The sequence below is a fragment of the Colius striatus genome, chromosome 3 (assembly GCF_028858725.1).
Source record: "Colius striatus isolate bColStr4 chromosome 3, bColStr4.1.hap1, whole genome shotgun sequence".
Classification (NCBI taxonomy): domain Eukaryota; kingdom Metazoa; phylum Chordata; class Aves; order Coliiformes; family Coliidae; genus Colius; species Colius striatus.
The window spans coordinates 12938205-12950311 of NC_084761.1; the positions used below are offsets into that span (position 1 = coordinate 12938205).

At 40.6% G+C, this 12107-nt stretch overlaps 1 protein-coding gene across 1 annotated transcript in view; it reads right to left on the minus strand.

The window, feature by feature from the left end:
• Window positions 1-12107, minus strand: part of MAD1L1 (mitotic arrest deficient 1 like 1) — a 374437-nt gene that overhangs the window by 186601 nt on the left and 175729 nt on the right. Inside the window, exon 13 of the mRNA XM_061992527.1 lies at window positions 2615-2671. Coding sequence (XP_061848511.1) covers window positions 2615-2671 — 57 coding nt within the window. The remainder of the gene's footprint in view (window positions 1-2614; window positions 2672-12107) is intronic.

Genomic DNA, 12107 nt, shown 5'->3' on the forward strand with positions numbered 1-12107 from the left:
GTGAATGAAAAAGCAATGAAATCCTGCTCTGGAGTACTCACTGGCAGTTAGTGCAGCACATCCATCCCACTTTCCACTAGCAAGACCTCGTGCCCTGGCCTGGCAAAGTGTCCCTTACCACACATACAACCCTTCATCTCATATTGTCTCTGTGGACACAACTCCCTGAACAAAGAGCCCTCCCCTCCTAAGGGCACAGAGCACGCAGATACTGTCCTATTAAGGCCAGGAGTCTATCAGATTTATCCTACAAGTATTTTACTTTTAAATATTGCTATGTGAAGAATGAATTATCTGCCAGGGCATCTAAGATGCTCCCCATCACATAAAAGAAACCACATCAAACCCATCAGTGAGATCCAATCAGCCAGTTCACTAACCTCAGAGCACATCACTTCATTTCCAGTGCTCTGGGGAGGGTGGCAAAGCCATTAGCACTCTTCAGGGTGGCAGGAGAGATGTCACCTCTATGGAGGTTTATCCCAGAAGCAGCCCAAAGACCCATCAGACTGTATGATAGCACCTGGCAGGTGTTTATTCCATTTCACTTAGGGCCATAAGCCTGTTTGCAGAATGGCTGATGAAAAGCAATATCCACATCTGTCAGCAGTCAGAGCAGGACGAGCCCTTCTGCATCCCCCCAACCGCGGAGGCTTAACAACAAACTAACAAGCAGTGGATCATGGGTGAAAATGGGGAGAGGGATGAAAGGGAAGGCGAGATGCCAGGAATCCAAATGAGTCAAGAGGAGCCTGAAAATAAGGCCATCCAGGTGAGACCCTGATCTGGAGGCAGGGGAAAAAGAAAGCCAAACAACTATGTAAAGAACATTTTGTTGGATGGCAGGGAGGAAAGTGAGGTTGACGGTACAAGTGCTAGAGCCCTTCGGCCGGCAGCCCCATCCAAAGGGGACAGACCTCTGCCACTCCTAACACAGTGGAAGGCAAGAAGTGACAACATCTCTTCCAACTACGAAGATTTTACCTGCAGGTGGAAGAGAACCATCTGCCACCAGTGAAAAGATGGAACCATGCTGTCAGTGAAAAAAATGGGAAAACAATGCCTCTTCCTGTCTGTGAAGGAATTTTTATATACTGAACAAAATTTAAAATGCTGAATAAAGCCCACACCTCACAATCTGCAATCCATCGTCTAAAGGACTACAGAATACAGCCTATTCATGTGAGATTGATGTAAGCTTTACTGGAAGATCACAAGACCTGCTGTTTTCTACTGAGTAACCCTTGGGAATAGACGCTGAACACTGACTGCTGCTTTATCCTCTGCTGATAGATGATGCACAACACCAATTAATGCTTTAGTGCTGGAAGTTCCAGTTTCTCCAGCTCTTTGCTAGCCTGTTTAATACAACAAACTTGTGAAGGCAAATAAATAACTCAAACCTCAGGCTTAACGAGCCAAAAAGAAAAACTTGGAAATGTTTAAAAAAATCCACACTTTAGAACGTTTAAAACATAACAGCAAATTCATCCTCTGATACATCCAGCGAGCACAATGCAAAATTGATTGTATAGAATTTAAAAGTATAACAAGGCAGCATGTAATGAGATCAGATGGTAAACAGGATTAATTCAGTTTTCTTTGGAAATATCAGTTCTGACCTGCGTCACCAGAGAAAACAGCTGAGCATACAAAAATGTTTGCCCACAATGTGAGACCACCCCAGAACTGGAATCAATTAACATTCTCATTATAGAAATACTGATGTTGAAACAGCAAGGAGCACAAATTAAAAAAAAGAAACTGGCAGATGTATGGCAGCTTAATAATGGCACAGCACAGGCATGCTAGTTCTGCCCTTCAGTGTCCTAGTAGAATTAAACAGAAGACTAAAAAGACTAGTGTTGGCACTGTATGATTTGGGTTTTAGAGCAGAACTTTGTTTAGCATCTACTTACTAGTCAGTGATGTAACAAAATCAATCCAGTGTAAAACAGACCCATAGAAAAAGCATCTACATCTTTGATACTGCAGAGAGTTTTTCTGTAACTAGAAAAAGTTACAGGACTCCCACTAGTCACCCATTAGCTAAAACACTGGTTCACGACACAGCTTAATGCAGACACCTCATTTATTCCTGAGTATGAACAATTGTATACAATAGCCATGAAACTGCACATAAACCTCCCTGCTGCCTGGTTCTGTGGTCTCTATTATTTTTGATAGTTGAGGGAACTGCCAATAAAACAAACAGATCCAGCAGAAAATTAACAGATATAAAAAACTTGTGGTAATTCTGTTGCATCTCATCTGCTTGTCCGTTGCACACTTGAGACTGAATCAAAGGCTCTCAAAGAAAAGAGTTAATTCAGTATGAAATTAAATGCTTGCTTCTGATCTAGAACTGATAACAAACAGAGAGGAAATTGCCAAAAAAAGGAAGACAAACTACTACATCTCATCCAATGCTTGTTCCAGGTTGGTACAGAGACAGAGAGCAACAAGATTAACAATAACAATACAAAGTTTTACAATGCTTATTTGTTAGTCATTTCCGAATATTTAGCACTGACTCATTGTTTATATGAGCTGAACTTTCCATATGTTACTTCTCTATAAAATAAAGGGTTTTTAAAAAGAGATGAATACTTACCATTTCTGCTCTTTGTTTATGATTTCCCACCTCTTCCAGAACTTGAGACAGCTGAGCCTTCAAAACAAAAAGGTAGAAAATTAAGTCTTGGACATACTTTTGGCTGTTTAGTAAGACTGTAGTCCTCCCTCTCAACCAAAAAAAGCCCCCAAGGCCAAGATGATTTTCACAGCATTGAAAAGGAATGATAAGCATTGGGTTATGTGTTACACAACACATTGTTATGTGTTATCAGCATTTCATTCCATGAGATAATTGTGTCTTGAAAGACCTGCAGACTACACACACAAGAAAGAAGTTTATTGCAGAACAGAAATCCACTGAGCTAGCTATCCCAAATTTCAATCTCATTGTTCAGTTAGAGAAGACTAGTCTAAACCCCATCCAGCTCCACCAAGTTTAACTCTAGAGAAAGAAGAGGCTTGTTCCATTGCTCCTCAAAGGTGTGTTTGTGTCAAGCTAACTTCACGGAAAACATTCTGTTAAAGTTCAGGACTATAGGATTGGGTTTGGCAGCCTCTGAAATTGTTCTGGTAAAACGTCAAAAAAAACCTTACTGCATTTCTGTGAGAAAAGGTCCAAACACAAGGTTTTTTTCTTTTTTTAGGAGGAAAATTGAAAATCAAAGAATCTCAAATGGGTGGAAATATCTAACATTATCCCTGTGTAATTTGGGAACCTGACTCAAGACGAGGAGCTTCCACAGTTTTGTTTATTAAAAGGATTTTAAACAAAAAGGGTACTTTGGAGATGGTTATGAGGAGCCACATACACTACTTGAGTTTTATTACTTCTCACATATTTTATTTCACAACATTTGGCTAGCCTGCAATCAGCCTTTCTCTGGTTAGCAGAAAGCCCCAAAAATAGTCACAACTGATGACAGAGAAGCTAATTTGAACAATGCAAACAAGACAAATCCTAAAAAAACTCCAACTTTCCTACAAACTAATTCATGTAATTTCAAGCAGATTAAAACCCTCTGGAGTCTTTCTTTGCCACACATGAAATGGGTCTTTTGAGTGCTACATCCAAACCAGAGACAAACACTAACAGTATATTACAATGAAAACACTAAGCTTTGAAAGCTAACTGTGCTGAAATGCAAACAAACAAACAAAATTAGTGTTCAACACAGCAGAAGTTCAATTCTGCAAACAACCAACCAAACAGCTCAAGACTTCCTTGGTCCCAGAGCTCAGGGGAAACTGAAAAAGTTACAGGCTCTTACTATGCAGGGCCTGGGATGATGTGACATTATTTAAGGAACAGACACTCAAGTAAGACAAAAAGGGTTTTCATACTAGCCTGGGACCTGGCACAGGGAAAATGAAACACACTCATTAAAAAGAGCATGGGAGATGCCAGTCCCAGTGGAACACAGAGTGCATGTACAAGCAAGTGAGAAGTAAAAAAATAAAATTATCATCAAGTTTGATGCTGAACCATCAGGAAACTATACATTTGTAGACACCTAGAAAATATTTTTTTTCCGCTGTTACTATTGAATCAAGTAGAATTACACCAGCAGGCTGGAGCCAGAAAAGAGTTGCAGGGATAATAATTAGAAAACATATCTTCTGAGATGTTATTTTTGAGATGCTAGCATAGCCTTTGCAAAACACCCCAAGATTGACTGGGTATTTTTGATAGAAATCAACCCCAACTTTTCTGTAGGAACCTTATCTTGATAAAGATGCACATCAGGTAGGAACTACTGGCCCACTCCAAACTAGATGTAAAGAATTACATATTTGCTTACAGTAGCTACCATTCCTGAATTTGAGGGTCCAGCCTCCTACTAGCACAGACTTCTATAGAATCACAGAGTAATTCAGACTGGAAGAGGCCAGTTCAATTCCCTACCCAGGGCAGGGTCAGCTACATGAGGATTGCCAGGCCTCTTGGTCAGCTGGGTCTCAACTACCTCCATTTGGAGAAGAACTCCAAAACTTCTCTGAGCAACTTGTGGCATGCTTTGATCAACTTCACAGTGGAAATATTTTTCTTTATAACATCAAGGAAACAGTACCCTAGGAACCTGTGCAACTGGAAAAGTATAAGAGCATTTTAAAGTACAAGACCTTGATAAAATTCAGGAAAAAAGCAATAGAAAAGACCTTGACACATTTTACTTCAGGAAGAGGCTGCAAAAACCTTTAAACAAGGGAGAAATAATACAAATGGATGGGATAAATTGGAAATACAAACAGGAAATATTCCATCATTTACCTTGTATGTAATATGCTTGGGGAAAATAACCAAATACAAACCTCTTAAGCTGCTACGCCTGCAGAGACCTAGAGGCAAACCTGGATGGCAAGTCCAAAACAGCAGCATGATAACAGGAGATCAATATGATTTGGAGAAGAAATCAGATAAGAATTAAATCACAAAGCAGGTTTTCTTCATTGCATTTATTTACAGACAGCTCATGTCAAAGGGAAAGAGTAGCTAACTAGTGGGAACTCGGAGAACAGCAACTAAACTTACAAGATTGCTGGAAGAAATGATTTATGAAGATTAAAAGATTTTTAAATGTATGGTTTGACTACAGCTCTCACAGAAGAGCAAAAGGGACATATTTAATGCATTGAGAGCTGTTACAATGATACAGCTAGAAACAAGGAGGCTTTTCCAGCATAGCTGATGCTGTCTGGAGACAGCTCACTCCCTGCCCGTGCCCACGGACACAGGCAGGCGCGAAAGCACAAGACAAAGCCCAACCTTTTGCTGGGGTCCCCTGTGCCTGCTCTTGCCTGGCTGTGAAACAGATGATCTGAATGCTTTATCACATCCAGTTTGTAAACATTAGCCCTACCCCAGAGTTTTTATTAGCTTAAATCAAATATTGAACCTAGCTCAGCTGTTAGAGGACAGCTGCTTGCAAAGTGATTCACTGCCATATTCCTTCTAGGCCACCAGAAAATACAACCTAATCACTGACAGCATGACAGATGCACACATTTTTAATTATGAAGAAGAAATTAGGCTCTGAACTTATCTCCACATCTCACTTAATCACAGTGCTTCAGAGGAGCTGCCAGCCGCCACAACCATGGAAGGAAGGAGCTGCAGAGGGATCTGAGACTCTGCACCCACTCCCATTTTGGGCATTTATCAGGAAAGACCTGAAAGAAATGTTGTTTCTCCAAATTTACCTTTTCAGGAATGAACTGTTAGATTTCTCAATTCAATCATCTCTGGTCACTTTCAGCCAACAAAAGTATGAGCAATGAACTAGAGCTATTTAGGGTGGAAGATGGTTCTTGACCCCTGCACTAGCAGGCATGGGACAGTTATCTGCAGCAGATAATGGAGCAGTTTGTCAGTCCTATCTCAGAGTTCTGCATTGGGAAAGGCAACGTCCTACCTATACGTAGCTTAGGTCTGCTTTACGGGCTTTTTGACTGATCACATTCAGCTTGGTATCCCAGGAATCTTTCAGTAGGATAAACTTGCATGTTGAATTTTCAGACTATGCATGAAAGTTAACTTAAAGCTCCAAGGAAATTCTCATTACTTGATACACATGTTAAATTCCCACAGATCACTGAGCTCAAGCATTAAGAAATCTGATAAACAAACAGATATTAAGAATTAGATATACATGCAAAGCCCAAATTGTCCACTGAAGGCAGCACAACCAGGTAAAGAACATTAAGTAGCAAAGGAGGAAAAACAATCCTCTCAAGTATTCAGTCGATTACTTTAAGCCTCCAAAAAAAAGAGTTTGTCAATTCAAAACATTCATCTTACATGACAACACAGTCTAATCTACTGTCAATGCTACTGTCATCCTCCAAATAGAGAGGAAGGAGGGGAAAGATAACCTGTGCTCTGGCCTTGCTGGCATACTGCAGCTCAGGGCTGAAAGAGGAGAAGCAACAGTTTCCACAGAGAGGAACCGATTTGGCTCCCAAGGAGACATTTCTGAATTGTTTAGCTTGCTTCCCTGCATCAATAATTCATCTTCTACACCTTTCAACAGTCAGCCTTCACTGGCAATGCTGGAGGAGGCTGGTGAGGAAGAGTTTAATGAATGAAACTAAAGCAATCTGGTGGTTACAATGCAGGTGTTAACACCGGCTGCATCAACAGCCCCACACTCTTCCCCAGGGGCTAAACGTGAGCCGACTGTTCGGACTGATAGGCAAGCAGCTCAAATGTGAGACTCACTTGTAGGAAAAAAACAGCCACTCAATCTCTAATGAACAGTCTTTCTCTACACAACAATACCCTCTGCTCTACAAGCAATTAGCAAATCGAAGCACTCTCTTTGTGGATCTGCATTAATTTACTCCTCAATGTTGCACATTAAATAGCTCATAGGTACGACACAGCACAGTAGTAGCAACAGTCACAGCCATAAAATTAAAGCTTGCTTCAAAGAGTTAGGGAAGCAAAATTATGCATGCTGCATACAGGAAATAAATTAAGACAACCTTCATTTGGAAACATCATTTCAGTCTTATGCTTTCATCAAAAAACATGATTATCCTAACAGTCATATTAATACAATGTAGGTCCTTTACAAGAGAGAGAGACAAGTAGCACATTCACTACCTCAAAGTAAAGAGAGTAATTTTTATTCTTCTTCATCAGGGTGAAATACCTGAGAATGTACATAGCTGCCTATTCTGGGGCTGTGCTTTCACAGCTATAAATCCCAACTGAGAGTACCCAGAAGGAAGGCCACTTGTTGGAAGTGCAGCACCACCGCATGGGAGGGGAAGAGGAGGAGGGTCAGCCTGGCAGAGCTCTAACACAGCTGCAAAACGTGGCATTTCTACAGCACGCTGAAGCCCAAGATACCCTTAGCAGTATTTTATATGCAACAGTTGTATGCAAGTTCAAGTCAACCGTGATGATTGGCAAATTTAGGTATAATGTTAATTAATAGCTATTTCAAATTAATTAACTTCTAAGATAAATTCTTCCCTCTCCTCTTTGAGGAGGTTAACACACAATTTAAATTTACAAGGATGTATCAGCTACCCATCGCAGAACTATGCAATTCTGTATGTTCTAACATATCAAATAATTTCTGTTTCCTTGGCTGCCCCCCACTCCCTGGGTAATTTCACAGTAGCTTATTTATCTGATCACTTTACAAAAGAAGATACAAGATGAAGTTTCTTGGCTCAAGCTAGATGGTCTTCATGTGTGGCTAAAGTGTGATGTGACCCATAACAGGGTCCAAGCCAGTCTATCTTATCTGGTGCCACAAGTTGGAGTAGAAGGGGAAAAAAAGCACACCACCACCTCTTTCTGTCAAGTTAAGGAGACACAAGGAAAATACGGTGCACCAACACTGCAGCTGAAATACAGAAGGAAACCTGAAAATGTGGCTGTACTCCCAAGACAGTTCTGGTAAGGAAAGCACTGATTGTAACACTTAGAATTCAACCAAACCTAAACACATGTAGCTAAATATCATTCTAAATGTCATTCTAGCTCTATGCACCATGCTGGTGAGTTACAATGAACAACAGAGAGATATCATGAGAATGCTTTGAAGAGATGGGTGCAGTCACTAATTATCTTGCACACAAAGATATTTGTATAAGATTCTGGCTTGTAGGGAACAAAAGGAAAAAAAACTTGGATTTCACAAAAGCCACAGATAGCTTCTTATGGGGGTGGCAGAGATTGTGACAAAAGTAACTCATCAGCCACTTGCAGTTAGACTTTGGTTTATTTGCATACTGTGAGCCTGCATATTAAAATGTTGTGAGAACTGAAATGAAATTTTCATTAGTGTTCAATCTGAAATCTCACCCGTGGGATTCAGCTTTCAACAGTTAATGCACAGATTTGCCTATTTCAAAGTCATATATCCGTTTATACCGTGCTAGCCCATAGCTTCCACCTGCAATCCACCAACCAGCGCACTGGTACTGCAGACTGGGAGCAGTGCAGCATTGCCTTAGCATCTCTGAGGTTCACTACAAAATTATGCTGGGTTAAATGGCCATTTCTAATGTAAAATATTTTGATGCTTTGTGGATGAAATGACTGATCTTTCACAAAATTGCGTCTGCTGGGGTCACAATCAGGAGCCACTTTAGTATCAGACATTGCTAAATAATTTCTTTGCTGCTTTAGATTCAGTTTTGCTGTTCCCAAGAAGTTTCTCCTAGTTATAAAGGATGTTCATTTGATTTTATAAAATGAGAAATAACAGCTACAAATACACTCAGATGTTGCCTCAAAAGCATCAAAACTACCACATTATCTTACACAAGCTGGATTGGAGGTGATGGGGTGGCTCAGCCTGATGCAAAGGTGAGAGGGAAAATTCCCTCAATAGCTTTTGAATGTGTTTCAGAAGTTTATATACAGTGAAACCACACTCAGCCTGACTTGCAGAAAAGCTGTGATAGGCAAAACAGAGATCTTTACTTATTGACATAATCTACAGTATGTGGATAGGCTTCCAGCTGAATGAAAAGAATGTGTCTCAGCCCACAGCTTATGTGGTTTTCCATGTAATTTAGTCCTCTGAATGTTACCCCAAGTAAGGAAAGGAAACACAGGGAGCTAGAATGCCTGTAAGCAACATGTCCTACATCTCCAGGGACTCACGCTCCTGGGCACCACTGCAAACTGCAGCACCCAGTGACTGGAGGCAACTGCTTTATGCTGAGTAGCGAGGGGTGTTTTTCAGCAAAAAAAAAGAGCAAGAGCTGCTACTTCTTTGAGAACCAATTTTCTACTGGCTTTGATGTGCAGCAGGGAAATGCCGCCCTCAAGTGAGAGACAAAACGCAGCTGGTTACCCAAATGAAGGATGAAGAAAGCAAAGGCTCTTGGGTGCTAAACAAAAAAATGATACTGCAAATTGAAAAATTGCTGAAGTCATAGTTATAATTACTTAAGATACTGGGGAAACATCTGCAAGATATGGGCTTCTGTCAATACACTATCAAGATTTACTTGACAAAGAGATAATAACCAAACTTTTCAATTGCTCTTAAGTCTCAAGGACAGACTAACCAGAAAGATTCTTCTCTTTTAAGAGACAGTCACTTAGTAATGTCAAGAATTCTTGACAGTAAGGTTATTGTAATGAAATCACCCCAAACTCTCATTGGTTAAGGTATGAGAAATCAGTGTAAACAAAGCCACTATGGAACAACTGATACGAGAAAGAGAGGATTTCAAGCAGAAATTGCCCACATCCTTATTTCTGGCAAGTCCGTTGACCCAGCTTAAAATAAACTGCATAATTCTGCAGCAGAGACCTGGCTTTTGTTCCCACTCTGCTAACAGCTACTGAGAGACCCAGGGCAGAGTATTAAACTCTTTGAAATTCCTTTTTTCTCTCCCTCTCTAATGTAAAGATAATATTCACTTTCTAAAACCATTCAAAAAACCTTTGACAGAAGGTAATCTCTGAGCACAAGGTGCCACTATTGACACAAAATGCACCTGATGGGCCACACCACTCAGGCAGTAAAAGGATTATGCACCGTAAGTGCAGAACTCAAGTACCTCCACATTCAGAGGTGACAGTAACCTAATCTCCCTGATCCTCAAAGCAAAGGCCATCTTCACAACCGCAATAAAATGTAAAACTTAGAGAAAGATTCTGAACTTCTCTAAATCTGTTCTATCAACACTGTTCACATAATCTCTGAGGCAGATGCTGTCAGGTAAGGAACACTACCAAAGCAACTTGGGAGCATTATATTCAGGAAAGGGGGAGGCTCTGCAGGCTGGATAGCCCTATGCCAGACTGAAACACTTATGCAGGTAGGTAGGAAAAGAAGGGGCTCAGGTGCTATCAGAGTTTTCATGTGATAAAAAAGCATCAGATTTGCAAACATCTCAAAACAAGAGCAAGCATTTGTTGTTTTACTCTCTGAGCTGGAGCCAAGGTTGAAGCGAGATTGAGGAGCAACAGCTGAGCGACTCTTCACTCCTCCTGTTCCTCCTTGATGTTTTCATTCAACACCTTGCTAAGATAGAGTACAGAGACCAAAAGATTAGCACAGCTCTGCTGGGAATAATGCACTTTTGCACTAGGTCTCCTTCCCTCTATCCTAATCAAACGATGCTGCAGCCCCTGGGGAGTGAACAGAGTGCCAAACAAAAAATGTGAGTTTGCAGCTGCTTCCTCAACAGCAAAGGGCAGCTTGACTGATAAAACTCTGCCAAGCCAATTGCTTCGAGCATTATGCAGTCGGCCAGTACAGCATCTCCCGACACACACAAACAACTGCCGGATGCTGATGCACTCTCCAAAGGAGTCATTCCCCATCACAGGAACACACATCTGAGAAGCATCTGCCACTAATACTCTCTTTGTGTGCTCTGAAATATTCCTACCTCAGAAAAGCAGCTGAGTGTGCAGTCGTAGCAGGGAGTCTCTTGCCGGGAGTAAAACAGATTATTAATATATTAGTGCAACTAAAAAACATTAGGAGAATAACAGCTCGTTCCATGGGGAAATAGCAAAACAGGAAAGGAATACAAATCATTTGCAGGACACTAAAGAGAATTCATTTTACTGTGCTGTGATCAAATCTCCAAAGCCAAAATGAAGGGATACCTGCATCAGATTCTGAAACAAAGGTAGCACCTCAGGGAATCTGGTTGTTCACCACTATGTAAGTGACCTGAAAACTGATACTATAAGGGGTTCCAGGATGCAGTGAGCATGAGTGAAGCACACTTCAAGTTGTATTAACTCTTCTTGGACTGGGAAGCAGTGCGTGAGAATATAAGCAGAAGACACAGTAGCATTGATATTAGATCTAAGAATGAAGCTGGTTGGAGAGCAAATGCTTGTACATTTGTTTAACTTTTGGCAAAATTTTAACTCTAGCAATTTTTTTTTGTTTTTTCCTTTAGATTATAAGCAGAATGAGTTCACGCTTCAAAAATCACTATCTTGTGAAAGCAAACATTAGTATTCACCAAACCCAGAAAAGGGGAATTTCAAAAACTAAAAGTGATGGCAGAGAAACTCTACCAAACTGTGAACTTTGCTGCCACTTCACTTTTTCCAGTACCACCTCTATGCAGGTAGGTTCTCCCCCTGTCAGTTGCCTCCAACGAGGTTTGATAGCTAGGGGGAAACAAATGATATTTGGTTGATGAAGTCTGTAAATTAGCCAACAAAAATGTTAGCTCTTATCCATTCATCAGAAAAAAATGGTGGAATTACATCTCTACCTAAAAAAGCCCTTCTAATTTCAGCCTGATGAGTCAGCATTGCTGCATCTTGTCACTAAGAATGATTCATTGTCACTGCACTTCTCAAAGTCAAGAATAAGGGTATTCACCCCAATTCACTGTCATCTCATTACTACTCTGGATCCAGGCACTGTGTTTGCATACCGCACTGCTATAATGATTTCTGTGACTGTGTCACTTTTAATTTAAAGGTATAAAGCACTATTGCCAGTCTACCAATCATAAAATAACACCTTCTCTTCAGTGGGCTGACAGTTGAATACCTCAAAAATCCTTCTTGCCAAGGAGAA